The sequence below is a fragment of the Chiloscyllium punctatum genome, chromosome 41 (genome assembly GCF_047496795.1).
Source record: "Chiloscyllium punctatum isolate Juve2018m chromosome 41, sChiPun1.3, whole genome shotgun sequence".
Taxonomy (NCBI): Eukaryota; Metazoa; Chordata; class Chondrichthyes; order Orectolobiformes; family Hemiscylliidae; genus Chiloscyllium; species Chiloscyllium punctatum.
The window spans coordinates 32,304,619-32,329,274 of record NC_092779.1 but is presented as its reverse complement, the minus strand read 5'-3'; the positions used below and the strand labels follow the sequence as shown (position 1 = coordinate 32,329,274).

At 43.0% G+C, this 24,656-nt stretch overlaps 1 protein-coding gene across 5 annotated transcripts in view; it reads left to right on the top strand.

Moving 5' to 3' along the window:
- The window catches only part of LOC140464971 (uridine phosphorylase 1-like), a 124,273-nt gene that overhangs the window by 57,598 nt on the left and 42,019 nt on the right, over positions 1–24,656 (top strand). For 4 of the 5 annotated variants that reach the window (XM_072560671.1, XM_072560673.1, XM_072560672.1 and 1 more), the window contains 3 exons: positions 2,109–2,226; positions 5,637–5,795; positions 22,906–23,020. In XM_072560671.1, the coding sequence (XP_072416772.1) occupies positions 2,109–2,226; positions 5,637–5,795; positions 22,906–23,020 (392 nt within the window). The remainder of the gene's footprint in view (positions 1–2,108; positions 2,227–5,636; positions 5,796–22,905; positions 23,021–24,656) is intronic. The other variant, XM_072560675.1, reaches the window with a different exon arrangement.

Genomic DNA, 24,656 nt, shown 5'->3' with positions numbered 1-24,656 from the left:
ACAATATCATAGCCATCTTTTAAGAGAATTTGTATTCATGAATGTTCTTTCTGCTCTCTTCACAAATGTTGGATCATACAGCAGGTCTCTCAAACATTTTTGATTTCGACACCTTGCATCAAAAATTGTACAGGATTTGATAAGTGTCTGCAACTGGATGAATTACAGTCCACTGTTGTTGAAGAAAGACAACCAGGCCTTAGGAAGGGTACAGATGATGTTTATTCAGAAAATACCAGGAGTAAGGGACTTGATTTATGCACACAAGATTGGAGAACTGGAATTATTCTCCGTTGAGCAAAGCAAGTTAACAGGAGAACTAACTGTCTGAACTTTGCAGTAGTGATGACAATGATTTCTTTAGTGTTTGGCATCAATATTCCACTGTACCTTGCAACAATGTTTAGAGTCTGCACTACGCAGGATAGCCTTGATGTTCTATGCTTTACACCTTGCTGTAACAAGCCTTGAAAAGATTACACCTACTTATATCTTTTGAAAGAGGTGCAGTTGGATTATTTAATGTGGTGGAGTATCTTCATAGTTGTTGGTAATTGCCATCACTGCCCCTGAAAATCTCATTTTACATTTGTGGAAAGTCATATTTCTCCTTTAGATCCAAACATTCCTCGTGTATTTCAAAATAATTCCTTAAAGATCTTCAGCTGTGTTCATATTATTATGTTAAGATTTAATTTAAAGATTGGATAAATAAAAACAAAATGCTGTGAATTATAGAAATCCACAGTATAAGTAGAAAATACTTGAAATACTCAGCAGGTCTGGCATTGTGTGACATGAAAGAAACAGATGGTATAGGCCAAATGCTGACAAATGGGACTAGGTCAGATTGGGATGTTTGGTCAGCATGGATGAGATGAACTGAAGGGTCTGTTTTCATGATGTATGACTCTATGACTCTACAACGCCTCTTCTAGGTTATCTTTGTTTATCTGATTTTTTTCAAATCTATATGTCGATTAAAATATTCCGTGATCATTGCCAGATCTTTCCGACCGTTTCCCATTATTTCTTCCTTTATACTCCATTTTAACTTGAGATTATTGTTAGGAGGCCTATACGTCTCTCCAGCAAGTGATTTTTTTTTGCTGTTATCATTTCTTATCTCTACCTAAACGGCTTCTACATCCTGGTTTCTTGAACTTAGATCATCCCTCTCCATTATGCGAATGACACGATTACTTAACAGAGCCACCCCTCCACCTGTTCCTAGCTTTCTGTGCTCTCTCTTTCTCTATCCAATACTCTTCCTGATTTAGGTTCAAACCTAAGTCATACTGAGCCGTGTCGCAGTAATGGGTATCAGATCATATTTATTTCTATTTGTGCTGGAAGTTCATCTGTTTAGTTCTGAATACTGTGCGCATTCAGGTACAGAGTCTCCATTTCTCTCCCTTTGTCATGTTTGTAATCTCTAACATTATCTGTTCACTTACTGTTTAGAGTTGTACACTGTATCCCTTCCTCGTATCACTGTCTGTTTAAAATTTCTCATATTAATACCTTTCTGTCTTGCCTAGCTTCTACCTCGTTGAAGTATCACTTTTTCCCAAATTGAATCCCTTGTCCCCAATATTCAGTTCAAAACCTTTTCTGCTTTCCTTGTTATGTGGTTCACTACAACACCCCTCCCCCCACCGTACATTTCAGATGTTGATGGTACCACAGTTACAGATCTCAGCCCGACAAATCACAACTACTTCACATATGTCAGCCTTTGAGCAACCCATTCACTTCTGTAATCTCTTTTGCACTGTGTCAGTTTGCTTGCAACTCAGGTAATATTTATTACTTTTGAGGTTCTGCTGCTTAACTCGATAGCAATTCCTTGTACTGCCCATGCATTACCTTCACTTTGCTTATATCGTTGGTACCTACATGGACCCTCTCCTGCTCTCGATATTATTTATTTTTTAAAGCAATGAGAGCAGACAGCCTGTATGTATGCTGAATGATTTCACTTATTTTGGATCTTCAAGAATGACTGAAGTATGGTTACAATGAATTACAAATAATGACTTTTACAGCTATTAAAACTAATCTTACTATATAAGAGCCTTGCAGTCAATAGCTCTTTCTCCTTGCAGACCGAAATGTGCTTATGTGTCAAACCCTTATCTTGAAACAATGAAAGAAGATGTTTTGTATCACTTTGACCTTGGGACGAAAACACACGATCTGCCTGCTATGTTTGGTGATGTCAAGGTAAGCTAGCAGAATGAAATCTTGACTGAATTTACTGGAAGGGACGAAGTCCTCATATCAGGTTCCAACTTGGGTTGTGTGATGGCAATGGCAGCGTAGGATGTGGAAGTGGATTTTGTCTTCAGCATTTAATTAATGGTTATCAGGCATGGTAGCTGGTCAATAGCAGGTGCTGAGCGGAAAGAAGTTTCTGGCAACTCAAACCAGGTACCATATTTAATTGGCTGATAGCCTTCACAGCAAACTCATCATAAATAGGGTAAACTGGAAGGGAGGCTGATGAGAAACCGCTTGAGTTAGAGGAAGAGTGTGCATTTGCTTCTGTGAATGTGCTCCTGCAGATATGAATGGCACAGGGAGACATTTTATTCTCAGTTAACAGGAGGAAGAAGCCAGAAAGCCTCATACTGAAGGCATGATAATATGGCTACAGAGGAGGCCAGCAGCCTACAGAATATCTGCATAAACATGACTTGGCGTAGTTTAGCAAGATGAATTAAATTCCTGACAGGAAGCTGATAGCCCTGCATGCTATGAATGGAGCCAATGAAATGTGAGGCAAGATTGTCAAGCAATACATCGGGTATGACTGTGCCCTAGCATCCTCAATGAAATGCAGAGTAATCTCACAGGAAAGCCCCTGGTCAGCCAGAGTTAATGCTGCAAGATACAAGGCTGCCATGTTGAACTGAACTTTGTTTTATTTTGCTTAGTGCGAATTGCCTTGAGTCTTTTGGAGAAATTTTCACCAGAAGGCCTAGTGAGATTTCTTGACTTATCTCACGAAATGAGCCTTGTTCAGTAGCCAGTCCACATCTCTCATGCCTGATATTAACCCATCCTACTATGTGCCATTCCTGAAACAACTCACCGCTCACTGGGTAAATGCCAAAAGGCCATCATACTTGGTGCCCTCTCTACATTCAAAGGCTGCTGTGAAGTTGGAAGAACACAGGCATTCACAAGCTGTCCTCCTGGATCAAGGTCAAAATTAGAACATAAGATGGTCCAGCAACTCTCCAACAGGGACCTTGAAGTTCTGGTTGAGTATGGTGCAAAGGAGAGGAGCCCGCTACCCAGAGCACCAGCACAGCATGCTGCATGACGAGGCCTGACAGACCGGGCACCAGTTCATCTCACTGGTGCCGAGAAATGGCAGCAGTGCCAAAAGAAGGGCCATGACCTTCTCCACTCTATAAAGTAAGTGCCACACTCATCTCTCTCTACCTTATACTCACTATATCTGTGCTACTGCACCCATCTCCAACCATCTACCACTCTCGTTATTGCATGTAACATCTTCAAGACTTCACTTGGTCTTGCCAGCGAGTGATGAAAGACTGGAGTTGGTTTGTCAGTGCTTGCTGTATTGACACATATGGAGATGGAAGCAGCTGAGCCTTTTCAGAGTTTACAGCTTCATGGAAATGGCTGTGATGCCTTCCAATAAGTAGCTAGCTAAGATCAATCCATGGCGAGTGTTGAACATGGAGGTCCAGAGGAAGCATAGGACACATTACTGCAATTGATTGCTCCCTGCAATAGGCAATGCAGTAATGGTTCTCAATGCCAGTGCTGTTATTGCCTGGCTAACATGATCCATGCCTTCTAGTACATGACAATATTACCCACTTGATGGGGGATAGATTATTGACTGGAAAATTACACAGATATCTGCAAATGATCCTTAACATCACCCCGAAGCACCAAGGGAGAGAGGCACAATCACTTTCACCAAATAGGCCAATGGATAGTCACTATATCCCATCAACCTCATATTTTCCTCAGCTTTAGTACTGCTCTGATATTGTCTGCAGGTTTTGTTGCTACTGCAGTGTCATTTCCATGAATTAAATTTTATTATGGTGCATGTTTTCCGCTGGAAAGCACCTTTGATGGCCATGAGCCTCATTTGTGTCCCTGTATGTCCTCGTCATCCATGTACCCTTTTTCACCACTGCCATTCCTCTGTGTCTTACTGCCCTACTCCCTATAGCTTCAGCACTCCTTTTGTATTCCTCCTCCTCATTTTCTTTTTTCCCCTTCTTGCTACCCCCACCCCCCTTACTCGCTTCCTTGCCTACCATTCTCCACAAATGGATCATCGGCAGAAATTTATAAAATCGTAAGTGGCATGGATAGAATAATAGGCAAGGGCTTTTTCCCAGATTAGGGGAGCCAAAACTAGTAGGCATAGGTTCAAGGTGAGAGGGGAATGATTTAAAAGGGACTTAAGGGACAACGCTTTCACGCAGAAGGTGGTGTGTATATGGAATGAGCTGCCAGATGAAATGATGGAGGTTGGTACAAGACATTTAAAAGGCATCTGGATGGGTATTTAGAGGGATATAAGCCAAATGCTAGGAGAAACTGAGGACTGCAGATGCTGGAGATCAGAGCTGAAAATGTGTTGCTGGAAAAGCGCAGCAGGTCAGGCAGCATCCAAAGAGCAGGAGAATCGACGTTTCGGGCATCAGCCCTTCTTCAGGAATCAGGAGCCCTGAAGAAGGGCTCATGCCCAAAACGTCGATTCTCCTGTTCCTTGGATGCTGCCTGATCTGCTGCGCTTTTCCAGCAATACATTTTCAGTATAGGCCAAATGCTGGCAAATGGGACTAGATTAATTTAGGATATTTTGTAGGCATGGACACGTTGGACTGAAGGGTTTGTGTCCATGGTATACAGCTTTTTGACTCTATATCAGACCCATTGTTTAAAGAACTGTGTCTCTCAATCCTGTAATTGTGTTAAGGAGTTGAAGAGATATCTCCAAAAGTTCACAAGCCAATCCATTGAACTGTGCTGCCACTTTGCAAGACTTCTGGTTTATCACTCTTTCATGCTTCTCAACCTCTTAGTGCTGCAATGCAATTGCTCTCAATGATTTTCACCCTTAGCTACCACACACCTCCTGCTGAACTGATGTGTCTTTGTAGCTGGTATGTTTGCAGAAGCTCTGTGGATTCCTTGTGCCATAAGTGCAACTTGAAAACCACCTTAACATGTTAGCTAGTTGACTTTTCATAAAAAGCTCAGTGGCTTGCCTGCTACTGCTTTGCATATTTTAAACTTCATGGCCCAACCACTTCCAAGAAATTTCCATCAGGGAAGGAACATGCCAGCGCTTTGCTGCACGTTCCCCTGTAATTCTACTGGCCACCCCACCCCCTTGGCCAACTCCCATTCCCAGTAAGTGGTAAAAATTACTCATTTCCCTTGAATATGTTTCTAATTATTTCCAAAAGCATTTATTGTTTTGATATTCGGAAATGAGGTTTATCTAGTTTTTTTATAGATGGCCAGCAATGCCAAGTATTGACAAGACATGTTTGCAATGAAAACAACATGCCTGAATTATTGAATTAATTTGTAGAATTAAAGATAAAAACAATGTCATTTTTTTGTGGCAGTTTATATGTGTAGGAGGAAGTTCATCGCGAATGAAAACTTTCAGTCAGTACATGAATGAGCTGTTGGGCCTTGGTCGTGCCACTGATGACATACCCAATATCTGTGCGCAAACCGACCGTTACAGTATGTACAAAGTGGGGCCTGTTCTTGCAGTCAGTGTAAGTAACTACAAAATGGAAGTAATTATGCTGATGGATATATATGTATTGCCTAATTATAACTGTTTATATAGACCATCATATTACTTGGGGCAATTAGAATGATATATGATATTTTTTGTGGATTTGAAATCTTCTACTTATTTGATTTAAAATAATTGAGGAGTATCTCTCCATCTGATACACATTTTCATAATTATTTTCCAAAATTTATTATTTATTATTTTGGTATTCAGAGGTAAAGGTTCCCTAGGTCTTCTAGGTAACCAACAATGCCACGTTTTGGCAAGAAATGTTTATGATGAAAACAATGTACAATATATGATTTTGAACATGAAAGTAGTTTACAGAATTGTGTGAAATCAAATTATGATATTGTTATGGATTAGGCCAGACCACCCAAAACATTCATAAACAGGCAGCCCCAGACCGTAACTTTGCAATTTGTTTTGGTAAGTGTACAGTGAACATTACCCAGAGTGAGGTAGCTAGGTTGACTACCAGGTTTTAAAACAGACAAAAATTTATTCACAATGTTACATAATTAAATGCAAAGAACAGAATAAAGAATCCCTACAGAAAACAGTCTATCCAAACTAGACTTAATTATGCTGTTCCAAATATACACAACAGTCCCAAAAAGCAAACCCCCTTAAAACACAGTTAGAAAAATGGAACAGATGCTTACAGGTTGAAGTTAAAAGGACAGAAAGAGAGAGTTTAGCAAACTGTTTCCACACAGCTCACTGTTGAACTCCTAACTAGTTCTGGACTGAACTGAACTGCCCAGTAGGAGAGCTGACCACTCCTCTTTCTTTATGCAGGTCACTTCTGAAAGATGACCACTTTGGCCTGAAATCTCATCTTTTAATATATAATCAAAAAGGCCTCTCAATACCCTTTAATCTCTGTACCAAACTAGTCTAATCGGCACAGGGAGATGTTTATGACCCCTCTGAAAGAAATCAAGACACGATATCCTTGAGAAAAGGAACAGCTTTTAGAAAAAAGGGACCAGCTTTGTGACATGTCCCACCTTTAAAAAAATGAACCAGCTGCCTCGCAGCGCCGGAGACCCGGGTTCAATTCCTGCCTCAGGCGACTGACTGTGTGGAGTTTGCACGTTCTCCCCGTGTCTGCGTGGGTTTCCTCCGGGTGCTCCGGTTTCCTCCCACAGTCCAAAGATGTGCAGGTCAGGTGAATTGGCCATGCTAAATTGCCCGTAGTGTTAGGTAAGGGGTAGATGTAGATGTAGGGGTATGGGTGGGTTACGCTTCGGCGGGGCGGTGTGGACTTGTTGGGCCGAAGGGCCTGTTTCCACACTGTAAGTAATCTAATCTAATCTAATCTAATCTAATCAATATCAAAGATGGCATCATTTATAAAATCCTTCAAAAACCTGGTTAGTAGTCTAAACACACATATACACTATACTAACTATAAACATGCAAACATGCACAACCACATGCAAATTTAGGCCGTGGTACACCCATCACCAAATGCATCAGCAATCACATTTACGTGACCTGCTACACGCCCAATTGTCAAATTGAATGGCTGCAATAACAAGCTCCATCTAAACAGTCTGGCATTTTTGTCCTTACATTTTGTCCACATATGTCAATGGGTTGTGAGCAGTGTATACGATTGTCTCAGATGCATTATTAGTAATATAGACAATGAAATGTTGTAATGCCAACACCAAGTTCAAAGTCTCTTTCTCCGCTGTTGAGTATTTCTGTTGATGAGTGTTCAACTTTCTGGAAAAATACCCCATTGGGTATTCCCTCATCATCATCCTGCAGGAGCACTGCACTGACACCCACTGGCATCAATAGCCACCTTGAAAGGCTTTGTGTAATCTGGTGTGGCTAACATTGGGGCAGTGGTTAACACAGTTTTCAGGCTGTCAAATGCCTTTTGGCAGTTTGCTGTCCACTGAAACTTCATGCCCTTTTTTAACAATTCGGTGGAGTAGCCACACTGCTGAGGTTCAGCACAAACTTTCAGTAAAATCCACTCATTCCCAGGAATTGTAGTACTGTTTTTATCAGCGGTGTGGGAAATTCCCCAATTGCTTTCATTTTCGCATCCTGCGGGGCCATTTGTCCATGTCCAATAACATGGCCCAGGAAGGTGACTTGGCCTTTGGCAAATTCACTTTTAGCCAGGTTTATCACCAAACCTGCCTTCTGAAGTCGATCGAACAAGTTCAATAAATGCTGTAAACGTTCCTTCCATGAGTGACTAAAAATCACCAAGTCATCAATATACACCACACAATTGGGTAGTCTGGCAATGACCCTATTAGTCAGTCTGGAGTGGCTGGAGCATTTTTCAGAGTTTCCTCATTTCCCCTCCCTCACTTTACCCCAGTTCCAACCTTCCAGCTCAGCACATTTGAGCATATCCACAAGACACACTCTGTGAGATTTTTTTTCATGTTTGGTGTCCTTATCAAGTAGTTCACCTCACTCAATTTTCTCTTGATTTGATAAAGTCCACTAAACCTGGCTTTTAAAGGTTCACCTGTCACTGGAAGTAATACCAATATATGATCCCCAATTGCAAAATTGCAAATTTGTGATTTCTTATTTGTTTCCTATTTCATTGTATGCTGTGATCGTTTCAAATGCTTTCTAGCCAACTCTCCAGCTCTATTTAATCATTCTCTAAAATTTGACACATCGTCCCAATGGGTGGTCTCTGAATTCTGACTTTTTAATTCCTTCTTAACCAATTTTAATGGTCCTCTTACATGAAGCCCAAATTTTAATTCAAATGGACTGAATTTGGTCGATTCATTTGGTGCATCTCTGATCACAAAATGTACAAACGGAGCTCCCTTATCCCAATTGCCTGGATAATCCAGACCATAAGCCCTCAACATGGTGTTTAGTGTTTGATGACAACTCTCTCGTGCTCCTTGTGATTCTGGATGGTGCACAGTTTTTTGAATTGCTTTATTCCCAAGTTATCGATAACCTCCTTAAATAGTTTGGATGTGAAATTTGATCCTTGATCTGACTGGATCTATACTGGTAGTTTGTATCTAGTAAAAGATTTAAATAATTCTTCTACAACCCTTTTAGCTGTGATGTTGTGTAATGGGATTGCCCCTGGAAATCTAGTCGATACATCCATTGTTGTTAATAAATACTTATTCCCACTTTTTGTTTGAGGCAGGGGGACCTACACAATCAATCAAGACTCTTGTGAAAGGTTCCTCAAATGCTTGAATAGGTATTAAAGGTGCAGGTTTTATTACTGCCTGTGGTTTTCCAATTGGCTAGCATATATGACACATCTGGCAAAATTCAGCTACATCCTTATGTTGTCCAGGCCAGTAAAAATGTCTTTGTATTTTAGCCTGTGTTTTCCTCACCCCTAAATGACCTCCAAGTGGAAGGTCATGTGCCACTTGTATCACCTCCTTTCTATACTCTACTGGTATAGCATGCCTACTGGTGAATCAGCGATATCATTAGCAAAGGCAAATTGTATTCCTGGAACTGAGAGTTTGTCCAGTACTCCATCCACAAATTCTCCACTCTTCTGTGGACTCTCTAGCCTCACTTTACATAATTGAGCACTTTTTGTCTCACCATGAATCCCTGTTACCAGTACCTTTTCTGGCAGTAGTCCCTCAGGAATACATATCTCCTCATCCTTCAGCATTACAGGATCCTGTGCCCTTTAATATGGTAACCTCCTTACCTACTGTTCCTGGTTTATGTGAATTAACTTTACCCTTGCATGTATATTTTTTTAAGCACTTCCTCCTTAATCAACCTCTGATTATCTTGTACACTCTGATGCAGTTGTCTAATTTCCCTAGTGCTATTTGTTACAAGTCCAACAAAACTTCCAGACTTGTCTGGTTTTCCTACATCTGCCTTTCTCCTAGCCCACCAACACTGTGATTTTGTGTGGCCCACTTTATTACAATGAAAACACTGGAGTTTTTTTTTTAACCTTCTTTGTCCCCCTCAAGAGTTTCTTTTTTACCCTGTGGTAAGTTATCTTTATGATCTTCGCTGAGATCTACCTTTCCCTTTCCACATGAGGATTTCCCTTTGCCCCAATTTCTATCCCTCATGGACTGAAATTGATTCTGGAAGCCAAACCGTGTTTTATGGACCAGCTCATAATTGTCAGCCACTTCAGCTGCCAACCTTGCCATTTTAACCCTCTGCTCGTCCGCATGAGATCACACTACTTCAGGCCGTGAATTTTTGAATTCCTCCAAATTAATTACCTCTCTAAGGACATCATAGTTTTGCTCGATTTTTAAAGCTCATATCCATCTATTGAAATTACGCAGTTTGATCCTTTCGAACTCAACATAGGTTTGACCAGGGTTCCTCATTAGATTTGAATTAGAATCCCTACTGTGTGGAAACAGGCTCTTCAGCCCAACAAGTCCACACCAACCCTCCGAAGAGTATCCCACCCAGACTCATTCTCCTACATTTACCCCTGACTTACGCACCTAACCTACACATCGCTGTACACCATGGACAATATAGCATGGTCAATTCACCTCACCTGCACATCTTTGGAATATAAGAGGAAACAGGAGCACCTGAAGGAAATCCACGTAAACACGGGGAGAATATGCAAACTCCACACAGACAGTCACCCGACACTGGAATCAAACCTGGAATCCGTGAGGCAGCAGTGCTAACCACTGAGCCACCATGCCGCCACAAACATTGTCCATTGGCGTTCAAAGTTTGGGAGAAGATTTGTAGCTTGGGTGCTCGTTGTTGTGGTTCTGTTCGCCGAGCTGAGAATTTGTCTTGCAAACTTTTCCTCCCCTGTCTAGGTGACATCCTCAGTGCTTGGGAGCCTCCTGTGAAGCGCTTCTGTGCTGTTTCCTCCGGCATTTATAGTGGCCTGTCTCTGCCGCTTCCAGTTGTCAGTTCGAGCTGTCCGCTGTAGTGGCCACTAACACTACCATTATAGGGCAAGCCAAACAGAGAACAGCCAGGGAATTCCTAGAGGCATGGCACTCATCCACAGACTCTATCAACAAACACATCGACCTGGACCCAATATACCGGCCACTACAGTGGATAGCTCGAACTGACAACCGGAAGCGGCAGAGACAGGCCACTATAAATGCCGGAGGAAACAACACAGAAGCGCTTCACAGGAGGCTCCCAAGCGCTGAGGATGTCACCTAGACAGGGGACGAAACGTTTGGAAGACAAATTCCCAGCTCGGCGAACAGAACCACAACATTGTCCACTGGCTTCTGGTACAAGCTCATATGCAGTTAAAATGGCTTTTTTCACTTCCTCATACTCCCCAGATACCTCCTCTGGTAGTGATGCAAATACCTCACTAGCCCTACTTACAAGTTTCATTTGGATCAACAAAACCCACATTGCCACTGGCCACTGCATTTGTTTAGTCAGTTTTTCAAATGAAATGAAAAAGTCTTCTACATCCTTCTCATCAAATTTAGAACATACTTAAACAGTTTCTCACTGGGTTTTTGACAACCAGGAACTTGCTCATCCTGACTCTCTTCCTCACTGAGCCTACCCTCAGCCTTTATCGCCAGCCTTTTAAGCTTCCTTTATAAGTGTCAGTTTTTGAAGTTCAAAAGCTCTCTCTTTATCTTTCTCTTCTGCTGCTCTCTCTTTTTCCGTCTCTTCTACTTTTAATCAAAATTCAAACTGTTTTATTTCTGCTGCCTTTTCCTTATCTCTTGCCTCTAACTCAAGCTGCCTCATTTGCAATTGAATTCTTGCCACCTCTATAGATTCTGATGGTTTCTGCAACAAGTTTAAATGCTGAGCTACTGCTGTAATTATCTTTCCTTTCCTCATAGAAGCAGGCAGTTCCAATTCCAGCTTCTCTGCCAATTCCTGCAGCTTGGTCTTAGTTAGCTTTTGCAAAACTTCTAAAGTATCCACATCCACTTCTAGAAAACTTTTGGCAACTGAAAGACCCATTACTGTCCCAAGCTGCGTCTACCCAACCAAACCAACACCCGAATGAAAGACACTAGCACCTACCTGTCTCTGCCGCTTCCAGTTGTCAGCCCCCCAGTCTGTTATGGACTAGGCCAGACTACCCAAAACATCATAAGCAGACAGCCCAGACCATAACTTTGCAATTTGTTTCGGTAAATGTACAGTGAAAATTACCCGGAGTGAGGTAGCTAGGTTGATTACCAGGTTTTAAAACAGACAAAAATTTATTCACAAGATTACACAATGAAACACAAAAACAAGAATTAAAAAACCCTACAGAAATCAGTCTATCCAAGCTAGACTTAATTATGCTGTTCCACATATACACAACAGTCCCAATAAGCTAATCTCCTTAAAACACAGTGAAAAAAAAGGAACAGATGCTTACAGGTTGAAGTTAAAATGGAAAAAAGAGAGAGTTTAGCAAACTGTTTCCACACAGCTCACTGTTGAACTTCCTAACTAGTTCTGGACTGAACTGAATTGCCCAGCTGGAGAGCTGACCACACCCCTTTCTTTATAGAGGTCACTTCTAAAACAGACCACTTTGGCCTGAAGTCTCATCTGTTTATATATGAACAAAAAAGCCTCTTAATACTCTTTAATCACTGTACCAAAGCAGTCTAATCAGCACGGGGAGATGTTTATGAATCCTCTTAAAAAACCAAAACATAGTATCCTTGAGAAAGGGAGCAGCTTTTAGAAATAAAGGGACCAGCTTTGTGACAATATCATTTTGTATTTGTGCATAAGAATATAAACCACAACATTTTTTTTAATTTCCTGGAAGTACAAACTCTTTCAGTATAATGATGATTCATAATTCTATGAACTAAGCCTTCTGATGCCTAGCTGTTAAATTTCCAGGGAGTTTGTTCATAGCTGATATTGCTTTCTTGTAAAGTTTAGGTGCTTAGTTAGCACTATCACTGTCCCACCCTTAGTTGTTTTTGAAATAAGGGTAAAATGGGTTGGAGGATTAACCTGGACCAAGACACCCTTTCAACAATGCTTAATATCATAGGATGGCCTCATTTGAGAGATTGTCCACTGCTCCCTTTAAGCTGGCTGGCCCATAGCATGGAAGAAATCTCCTAGTTATGGTCAAAGGCAGCAGTAATGTGGGTAAGGTATAAGGGTTATGTTTTTTGATGGTAGATGCTAGATATCAGAGTCAAAGAGTGTGTTGCTGGAAAAGTGCAGCCATCCAGTCAGCATCTGAGGAACAGGAGAATCGATGTTTCAGGCGTCCAGCCTTCATCAGGAATGAGGCTTGTGGGCCAAAGGGGCTGAGAGATAAATGGGAGGGGGGTGGGCCTGGGGGCCAGGGAGCTGGGAATGTGATCAGTAGATGAAGGTGGGGGTGAAGGTGATAGGTCAGGGAGAAAGGTGGATGGTAGATTGAACCATTCAACAGGATGATGCAGTGTTGTGAGGTAGGGACTGGGATAAGGTGGGGGGAGGGGAAATGGGGAGACTGGTAAAATCCACATTGATCCCCTGTAGTTGAAATGTCCCAAGACGGAAGATGAGGTGTTATTGCTTCTGGCATCAAATGGTTAGGGTTTAGCATTGGAGAAGGCCCAGAACCTGCATGTCCTTGGCAGAATGGGAGGTGGAGTTGAAGTGTTTAGTCACGGGGCAATGGAGTTGGTTGGTGTGGGCGTCCCAGAGATGTTCTCGAAATGGCCTGCGTCCTGTCTCCCCCATGTAGAAGAGATCACATTAGGTGCGATGGATGCAGTAGATGACATGTGTGGAAGTACAGGTAAATTTCTGTCGGATGTGGAAGGATCCTTTGGGGCCTTGAACAGAGGTGAGGCGGGGGAGATGTGGGCGCAGGTTTTACACTTCCTGCAATGGCAAGGGAAGATGCCAGGATGGGATGGTGGGTTGGTGGGGGTGTGTGGACCTGACAAGGGAGTCGCGGAGGGAATAGTCTCTCTGAAACGCAAATAGGGATGGGCAGGGAAATATATCTTTGGTTGTGGGATCTGTTTTTAGGTGTCTAAAATTGTGGAGAATGATGCGGTATATCCAGAATTTGAGCGGGTAGAAAGTGAGGACCAGGGGAATTCTGTCCTTGTTGCAGTTGGAGGGGTGGGGTTGAAGTGGGGCAGTGCGAGAACTGCGTCCTTCCACATCCGACAGAAATTTACCTGTACTTCCACACACAACATTTATTGCATCCCTTGCACCTGATGTGGTCTCCTCTACATTGTGGAGACAGGATGCCAACCTGCAGATCATTTCAGAAAACATCTCTGGGACACCCACACCAACCAACCCCAACTCCCTGTAGGTGAACAATTTAACTCACTCTCCCACTCCACCAAGGACACGCAGGTCCTGGGCCTCCTCCAACACCAAACCCTAACCACCCGACGGCAGGAGCAATAATACTCATCTTCTGTTGGGAACTTTCAACTCCATGGGATCAATGTGGATTTCACCAGTTTCCCCATTTCCCCTCCCCCTACCTTATCCCAGTCCCAACCTCATAACTCTGCACCACCCTGTTGAACCATCCAACCTGTCCATCTTCCTCCCCACCTATCTGTTCCACCCTCCTCTTCGACAAATCACTTTCATCCCCACCTTCATCCACCTATCTTATTGCCAGCTCCCTTCCCCTCAGCCCCACTCCCTCCCATTTATCTCTCAGCCCCCTTGGCCTATAAGCCTCACTCCTGATGAAGGGCTTTTGCCTGAAACATCGACTCTCCTGCTCCTTGAATGCTGCCTCACTGGCCGAGCTTATCCAGCGCAACACTCTTCAACTGTGTTTTCTAATGTACTTGTGTTCAGTCATAAGAAGTATCTGGTATTGAGACTGGCTCAAATGCAACGAGGGGTATGTCGGCTTCCAAGAGATCAATTATGTTAGGGGATTCTGTAGTCCAAGGAACAGACAGACATTTCTGTGGCCAGTAGAGAAAAAGCAGAATGGTGTGTTGTTTTGCTGGTGCCAGGATCAAGGATGTCTCAGAGGGTGCAGAATGTTCTCACAAGGGATAGGGGCCAGCAAGAGGTCATTGTCCACATTGGAACCAACGACATAGGAAGGGAAAAGTTTGTGAGAAGATTTGTAGCTCGGGTGCTCGTTGTTGTGGTTCTGTTCGCTGAGCTGGGAATTTGTGTTGCAGACGTTTCGTCCCCTGTCTAGCTGACATCCTCAGTACTTGGCAGCCTCCTGTGAAGCGTTTCTGTGATGTTTCCTCTGGCATTTATAGTGATTTGTACCTGCCACTTCCGGTTGTCAGTTCCAGCTGTCCGCTGCATTCCTAAACGTGATGGTACAGAATTCACCACAAAGATATATAGGAAAGCCACACACACAGAACTACGAAAGCAACCACCCCAAAACACAAAAAAGAAGTTGCATCAAGACATTGTTCAAAAGGGCCCCAACACACTGCAGTACACCAGAACTGCAAAAAGAGGAAGAAGAACACCTATACAATGTATTTGCCAAAAATGGATACCCCCGCAATTTCATCAACAGATGCCTAAGGGAAAGACAATAGAATGAGAACATGCCACAACCTAAAGGACTAGCCACACTACCATACATCAAAAACATTTCTGAACTGACAGCCAGACTACTGCAACCACTAGGACTCATAACAGCACACAAACCAACTCTCAGACAACAACTCACCAGGACGAAGGACCTGATACCCAGCATGAGCAAAACCAATGTAGTGTACAAAATCCCAGGCAAGGACGGCACAAAACACTACATAGGACAAACAGGAAGACAGCTAACGGTCCGCATCCATGAACACCAACTAGCCACGAAACGACACGACCAGCTATCCTTAGTAGCCACATACTCAGATGACAAGCAACATGAGTTCGACTGGGACAACACTACTATTATAGGACAAGCCAAACAGAGAACAGCCAGGGAATTCCTAGAGGCATGGCACTCATCCACAGATTCAATCAATGAGCACATCGACCTGGACCCAATATACCAGTCACTGCAGCGGACAGCTGGAACTGACAACCGGAAGCGGCAAATTCAAACCACTACAAATGCCGGAGGAAAGATCACAGAAGCGCTTCACAGGAGGCTCCCAAGCACTGAGGATGTCACCTAGACAGGGGACGAAACGTCTGCAACACAAATTCCCAGCTTGGCGAACAGAACCACAACAAAGGGAAAAGGTTGAGATTCTGAAGGGAGATTACAGAGAGGTAGGCAGAAATTTAAAAAGGAGGTCCTCAAGGGCAGTAATATCTGGATGACTCCAAGTGCTATGAGCTAGTGAGGCCAGGACTATAACGATAGAGCAGATGAATGCATGGCAGAAGAGCTGGTGTATAGGAGAAGGATTCACATTTTTGGATCGTTGAAATCATTTTTGGGGTAGAAGTGACCTGTACAATAAGGACGGATTGCACCTAAATTGGAAGGGGACTAATATACTAGCAGGGAAATTGGCTAGAGCTGCTTGGGAGGATTTAAACTAGTAAGGTGGTGGTGGGGGTGGGGGGGGGCGGGGGATGTGGTGGTGGGGGTGGGGGGGTGGTGGGTGGGGTGGGACCCAGGGAGATAGTGAGGAAAGAGATCAATCTGAGACTGGTACAGTTGAGATCAGAAGTGAGTCAAACAGTCAGGGCAGGCAGGGACAAGGTAGGACTAATAAATTAAACTGCATTTATTTCAATGCAAGGGGCCTAATAGGGAAGGCAGATGAACTCAGGGCATGGTTAGGAGCATGGGACTGGGATATCATAGCAATTGCAGAAATATGGCTCAGGGATGGGCACGACTGGCAGCTGAATGTTCCAGGATACAAATGCTACAGGAAGGATAGAAAGGGAGGCAAGAGGGGAGGGGGAGTGGCATTTTTGATAAGGGATAGCATTACAGCTGTGCTGAGGGAGGATATTCCAGGAAATACATCCAGGGAAATTATTTGAGTGGAACTGAGAAATAAGAAAGGGACGATAACTTTATTGGGATTGTATTATACACCCCCTAATAGTAGGAGGGAAATTGAGAAACAATCTTGTAAGGAGATCTCAGCTATCTGTAAGAATAATAGGGTAGTTATGGTAGGGGATTTTAACTTTCCAAACATCGACGGGTTTAAATGGAGAGGAATTTCTTAAGTGTGTACAAGACAATTTTCTGATTCAGTATGTGGATGTACCTACTAGAGAAGGTGCAAAACTTGACCTACTCTTGGGAAATAAGGCAGGGCAGGTGACTGAGGTGTCAGTGGGGGAGCACTTTGGGGCCAGTGACCATAATTCTATTCATTTTAAAATAGTGATGGAAAAGGATAGACCAGATCTAAAAGTTGAAGTTCAAAATTGGAGAAAGACTAATTTTGACGGTATTAGGCAAGAACTTTCGAAAGCTGATTGGAGGCAGATGTTCGCAGGTAAAGGAATGGCTGGAAAATGGGAAGCCTTCAGAAATGAGATAAGGAGAATCCAGAGAAAGTATATTCCTGTCAGGGTGAAAGGAAAGGCTGGTAGGTATAGGGAATGCTGGATGACTAAAGAAATTGAGGGTTTGGTTAAGAAAGAGAAGGTAGCATATGTCAGGTATAGACAGGATAGATCGAGTGAATCCTTAGAAGAGTATAAAGGAAGTAGGAGTATACTTAAGAGGGAAATCAGGAGGGCATAAAGGGAACATGATATAGCTTTGGCAAATAGAATTAAGGAGAATCCAAAGGGCTTTTACAAATATATTAAGGATGAAAGGGTAACTAGGGAGAGAATAGGGCCCCTCAAAAATCAGCAAGGTGGCCTTTGTATGGAGCCACAGAAAATGGGGGAGATACTAAATTAATATTTTGCATCAGTATTTACTGTGGAAAAGGATACGGAAGGTATAGACTGTAGGGAAATAGATGGTGACATCTTGCAAAATGTCCAGATTACAGAGGAGGAAGTGCTGGATGTCTTGAAACAGGGAAAGGTGGATAAATCCCCAGGACCTGATCAGGTGTACCCAAGAACTCTGTGGGAAGCCAGAGAATTGATTGCTGGGCCTCTTGGTGAGATATTTCTATCATCGATAGTCACAGGTGAGGTGCCGGAAGACTGGAGGTTGGCAAACGTGGTGCCACTCTTTAAGAAGGACGGTAAAGACCAGGCATGGAACTCTAGACCAGTGAGCCTGAGCTCGGTGGTGGGCAAGTTGTTGGAAGGAATCCTGAGGGACAGGATGGAAATGTATTTGGAAAGGCAAGGACTGATTCGGGATAATCAACATGGCTTTGTGCGTGGGAAGTCATGTCTCACAAACTTGATTGAGTTTTTTGAAGAAGTAACAAAGAGGATTGGTGAGGGCAGAGCAGTAGATGTGATGTATATGGACTTCCGTAAGGGATTCGACAAGGTTCGCCATGGGAGACTGATTAGCAAGGTTAGATCTCATGGAATACAGGGAGAACTAGCCATTTGGGTACAGAACTGGCTCAAAGGTAGAAGACAGAGAGTGGTGGTGGAGGGTTGTTTTTTCAGACTGGAGGCCTGTGATCAGTGGAGTGCCACAAGGATCGGTGCTGGGCCCTCTACTTTTTGACATTTACATAAATGATATTTATGCGAGCATAAGAGGTACAGTTACTCACTTTGCAGATGATACCAAAATTGGAGGTGTAGTGGACAGTGAAGAGGGTTACCTAGGATTACAACAGAATCTGGACCAGATGGGCCAATGGGCTGAGAAGTGGCAGATGGAGTTTAATTCAGATAAATGTGAGGTGCTGCATTTTGGGAAAGCAAATCTTAGCAGGACTTATACACTTAATGGTAAGGTCCTAGGGAGTGTTGCTGAACAAAGAGATCTGTGAGTGCAGGTCCATAGCTCCTTGAAAGTGGAGTCGCAGGTAGATAGGATAGTGAAGAAGGCGTTTGGTATGCTTTCCTTTATTGGTCAGAGTATTGAGTACAGGAGTTGGGAGGTCATGTTGCGGCTGTACAGGACATTGGTTAGGCCACTGTTGGAATATTGTGTGCAATTCTGGTGTCCTTCCTATTGGAAAGATGTTGTGAAACTTGAAAGATTCAGAAAAGATTTACATGGATATTGCCAGGGTTGGAGGATCTGAGCTACAGGGAGAGGCTGAACAGGCTGGGGCTGTTTTCCCTGGAGCGTCGGAAGCTGAGGGGTGACCTTTTAGAGGTTTCTGAAATCAAGAGGGACATGGATTGGATAAATAGGCAAAGTCTTTTCCCTGGGGTAGGGGAGTCCAGAACTAGAGGGCATAGGTTTAGGGTGAGAGGGGAAACATATAAAAGAGACTTAAGGGGTAACATTTTCACACAGAGGGTGGTGCGTGTATGGAATGAGCTGCCAGAGGATGTGGTGGAGGCTGGTACAATTGCAACATTTAAGAGGCATTTGGATGGGTATATGAATAAGAAGGGTTTGGAGGGATATGGGCTAGGTGCTGGCAGGTGGGACTAGATTAGGTTGGGATAACTGGTCGGCATGGACGGGTTGGACCAAAGGGTTTGTCTCCATACTGTACATCTCCATGACTCTATGACAGCACTGAGGAACATACCAACATCAATTTCTGTGCATATAAGAAAAAAGCCTGAAAGATTCATTCCAACACTAAAATTGAGTCATTAGCTTAAGTTTGTCATGCTGATATTTATCATCTTCAGGTCTTTTCTGCTTATCTCATGGAAATGTCACTTCACACCACATCTGTGTTTCCTTGACTCAGATATTCCAGTCAATGGCAGACATTTGTCCCTTATTAGATTAAAACTTATGTACTTGATTCTAGATCAGTGTTGTGCTGGAGATGTCTTCATCCTGAATAATGAATCTTTCCAGATAATTCTATTTGTTTTATAATAGTTACGGAACAGGATAAGTCTTACATAAAAATTAAAGCTTTTAATTGGAGTAAGGCAAATTTTAATGTATGAGACAGGTGCCCTCAAAAATTGATTGGAGTAGACTGTGTACAGGTAAAGGGACATCTGATAAGTGAGAGTCTTTCGAATGTGTGATAACGAGAGTTCAGAGTCATTATGTTCATGTTCGAGTGAAAGGTAAGGCTGGTAGGGTTAGAGAACATTGGATGAATAAAGATATTGAGGTTCTAGTCAAGAATAAAAAGGAATCCCTGATTAGATATAAGCAGCTGGGTTCAAATGAATCTCTTCAACAGTATAAAGAGTGTAGGAGCATTCTTAAGAGGGAGATCAGGATAGCAAAGTGAAGATATGAGATAGCCTTGGCAAACAAGGTCAAGGATATTCCAAATAGATTAAACAAATAGATTAAGAGCAAGTGAGTAACTAGAGAGAGAGAGTAGGTCCTGTTAAAAATCACAGAGATTATCTTTGCATTGAACCTCAGGAGATAGGTGAGATAATAAATTTAGTTTTGAGAAGATTTATAGCGCAGGTTGAGGTTTTGGATGTAGGTTTGCTCACTAAGCTGGAAGGTTCATTTCCAGACGTTTCATCACCCTACTAGATAACATCTTCAGTGGGCCTCAGACGAAGCATTGCTGATAATTCCTGCCTTCTACATACATGTTTGGGTTTCTTTAGGTTGGTGATATCATTCCCTGTGGTGATGTTATTTCCTGTGGTGAAGTCACTTTCTGTTCCTTTTCTCAGGGGGTGGTAGATGGGGTCTGACTTGATGTGTTTTTTGATAGCGTTCCGGTTGGAATGCCATGCTTCTAGGAATTCTCGTGCGTGTCATTGTTTGGCTTGTCCCAGGATGGACGCGTTGTCCCAGTCAAAGTGATGTCCTTCTTCATCCGTATGTAAGGATACTAGTGAGAGAGGGTCATGTCTTTTTGTGGCTAGTTGGTGTTCATGCATCCTAGTGGCTAGTTTTCTGCCTGTTTGTCCAATATAGTGTTTGTTACAGTCCTTGCACAGTATTTTGTAAATGACATTAGTTTTGCTTGTCTGTATAGGGTCTTTCAAGTTCATTAGCTGCTGTTTTAGTGTGTTGGTGGGTTTGTGGGCTACCATGATGAAGGGGTCTGAGTAGCCTAGCAGTCATTTCCGAGATGTCTTTGATGTAGGGGAGAGTGGCTCGGGTTTCTGGACGTGTTTTGTCTGCTTATTTGGGTTTGTTGCTGAGAAATTGGTGGACTGTGTTCATTGGGTACCCATTCTTTTCAAAGCTTGTTTGAGTTTTATGAAGAAATAACCAAGAAGATTGATGAGGACAGAGCAGTGGATATTGTTTACTTGGACTTTAGTAAAGCTTTTGACAACTTATGCATGGTAGACTAATTAGTAATGTTAGATCACGCGGGATTCAGGGTGACCTTGTCAATTGGATATAAAATTGACTTAACAACAGGACCTAGAGTGATGGTGGAATGTTGTTCTTCATACTGGAGGCCTGTGACCGGCAGTGTTCCACAAGGATTGGTGCTGGGTTTGTTTGACACTTTTGTTTGTCATTTATATAAATGATTTAGATGAGAATATAGAAAGTATGGTTAGTAACTTTGCAGATTGGTGGTATAGCAGACAATGATGAAGATTATCTAAGATTACAAAGAGATCTTGATCAATTGGGTCAATGGGATGAAGAGTGGCAAATGGAGTTAATTTGGATAAATGTGTGGTATTGTATTTAGGTAAAACAAACACAGGCAATTAAAAGTAGGGCCCTGGTAGTGTTCTAAAACCGAGACGTAGAAGTTCAGATACATAATTCTTTGAAGTTTGCAGTTCTGGTCACCAGGGAGAAAGTGAGGACTGCAGATGCTGGTGATCAGAGCCGAAAATGTGTTGCTGGAAAAGCGCAGCAGGTCAGGCAGCATCCAAGGAGCAGGAGAATCGATGTTCCTGAAGAAGGGCTTATGCCCGAAACGTCGATTCTCCTGTCCCTTGGATGCTACCTGACCTGCTGCGCTTTTCCAGCAACACATTTTCAGTTCTGGTCACCACACTACAAAAAGGATGTGGACGTTTTGGAGACAGTAGAGAAACAGTTTACCAGGATGTTGCCTAGTTTGGAGGGTATGAGCTGTGGGGAGAGATTGGACAAACTTGATTTGTTTTCACTTTAATGACAAAGAATGAGGAGTACCTGAGAGAAGTTTACAAAATTATGAGAGATAAGGATAGGACAGAGTCATTTTCTCAGGGCAGAAATGTCAATTATTAGTGGACATAAGTTTAATGTAAAAGAGATGGGAGAGGCAAGGTTTTTTTACACAGAGTGCATGGAGTGTGCTGCCATAAGGGGATGGAGGGGGATAAACCAGCAACATTTAAGAGGCACTTGACAGATATATGAAAAGACAGGGAATAGAGGAATACAGACTGTGTTTTTAGTTTAGAAAGGCATCATGTCTTGTTCAGCTGAAGGGCTGCTCCTGTGCTACACTGATACTGTTCTTTTGTTAATGAATGATAGCCAGCCTCATGTAGTGATGGAATCTGAAAGGCTTGGAATTGATGTTCCTCCATTTCAGCTTGTATTACAAAACAATGCCCTAATAGATATGGTAGTTCTGGAAAGGCAACTAGCAGCCAATCTCTTGGTGTGATGCTTTATCTGGTGAGCCTACTAGTACCATTTTCTGTCCTTTCAAGTCCCTAAAACATGACTGTTGCCACGTTGTACCAAGCTCTTGGTACTTGGCTAAGTGTAATGTGGCCCTACGGAGAGCGAGTTTGCTTACATAAACTATATGGATTTCTCAGTAATTTGGTTGGTGATTTATTTGGTGATAGTTTTTGATGTTATTCAGAGACTCAAGCAGACTAATTAAGAATCTTACTTCTTCAATCATGCCTGTAATCTCTTCCCCCTCTACTTGTCCTGCAGCTCAATTCCAATTTTGTTTTGAGATATTTACTACAGTAAAGATACAAATACAAATCCTGTAAGTCATACACGTTTCTGAAATTTCTGATAATGGACAGAGGCTGTAAATTGCTGAAAATGTGTTGCTGGAAAAGCGCAGCAGGTCAGGCAGCAACCAAGGAACAGGAGAATCGATGTTTCAGGCATAAGCCCTTCTTCAGGAACACATTTTCAGCTCTGATCTCCAGCATCTGCAGTCCTCACTTTCTCCTCAGAGGCTGTAAATTGTCTAAGTATGAAGAAAACATATATAACTTTGTGAATTTCTGTTCTTTTTCAGCATGGCATGGGAATTCCCTCAATCTCAATCATGTTACATGAGCTCTTCAAGTTGCTGTATCATGCCAAGTGCACTGATGTTGTTGCCTTTCGTATTGGAACCTCAGGTGGAATAGGTACAGTATCCTGGCAGGTGGGTTGGGGGGTGGTGGGGGGAAGCGGTCAGTTAGCTCACCTGGTTGGTTGGCTGGTTTGTGATGTCAAGTGATGCATGGGTTCAATTCCTGCACTCGCTGAGGTTACCATGAAGGACAGTCCTTCTAAACTTCTCCCCTTGCCTAATCTGTGACCCTCAGATTGGACAACAGCAATCTCTAAAGAAAGAGCAGCCATATAGTCTGGAAGGACTGAGATGACTTTATTGGAGATCAAACTCCCAGAGGAATTTTCATGGAATGAGGAAACAGGAGATTCATTAGTGTTTATTGCAAAGCAAAAAAACTGTGACAAAGTTGGAAATCACTAAATTCAGAGAGGGTAGAAAAATAGACTTCTGCACAGGTGAGACAATTTCTGGTCAGGAATCACACTGTCGAAAATTAAGGTGAAGAATTAGTAGGATTAGATGTAAACACTACAGCTCGTGGCTGTGAGAGAAGATGAGATGGAACAAAGTTGCCTTAAGTCTGAAGTAATATATCATAGTCGCAACAGCTGGACATGGTCCGTTATAGGTCGATGCAGTAGCACAGTCATGATGTCAGAGATGCCAGGAACTTGAAATTCTAATTTGAACAGAAGATCATTATTCATTGATGAAAACAAAGAGCAGTCATGATCAGGGTGGACAGTGAACTCCGTTACCTACAACGTTGGAGGATGCACTTGTACCACAGACATGTTCCAATAGAAAAAGGGCCGATTCAGGCCTTCATGTCTGTGCCTGCCCTCCAAATGAGCATCTCACTTTGTGCTGTTTTCTTACCTTCACCTTACCAGATTGCACATTTAGTTAAGACTAATGTGCACTAATAATTGAACAGAAAAGACAACGAGATTAAGGAAAGTGACAGTGAATGGCCAAGTATAGTGTGCACAGCAAAGAATGCCATGTGACATTTCCAGACTGGGATACATCGAGAAGATGAAATAACAACTACAGCACCCAACTCATTGCTGAGGCAGTTTACCAAACATTACTGGAAGATAAATGCATATATAAGGAATACATAGCTTATCTATGTTTATCTGCAGTAAGCCCACAACTGGGACTTTTGGCTTGGGCAGCTGTGATAAGGACTCCTGGTTGCAGTAGGCCCAGAGCAGTGATTCTTGGTTACAGTAGTCCCAGAGCAGAGACTCCTGGTTGTGGTAGTCCCAGAGCAGGGAGTCCTGGTTGCATCAAGCCCAGAGCAGGGACTCCTGGTTGCAGTAGACCCAGAGCAGTGACTCCTGGTTGCAGTAGGCCCAGAGCAGTGACTCCTGGTTACAGTAGTCCCAGAGCAGGGACTCCTGGTTGTGGTAGTGCCAGAGCAGGGACTCCTGGTTGCATCAAGCCCAGAGCTAGGACTCCTGGTTGCAGTAGACCCAGAGCAGTGACTCCTGGTTGCAGTAGGCCTAGAGCAGTGACTCCTGGTTACAGTAGTCCCAGAGCAGGGACTCCTGGTTGCAATAGACCCAGAGCAGGGACTCCTGGTTGCAGTAGGCCCAGAGCTGCGATTCCTGGTTGCAGTAGGCCCAGAGCAGCGACTCCTGGTTGCAGTAGGTCCAGAACAGGGACTCCTGGTTGCAGAAGTCCCAGAGACACAATTC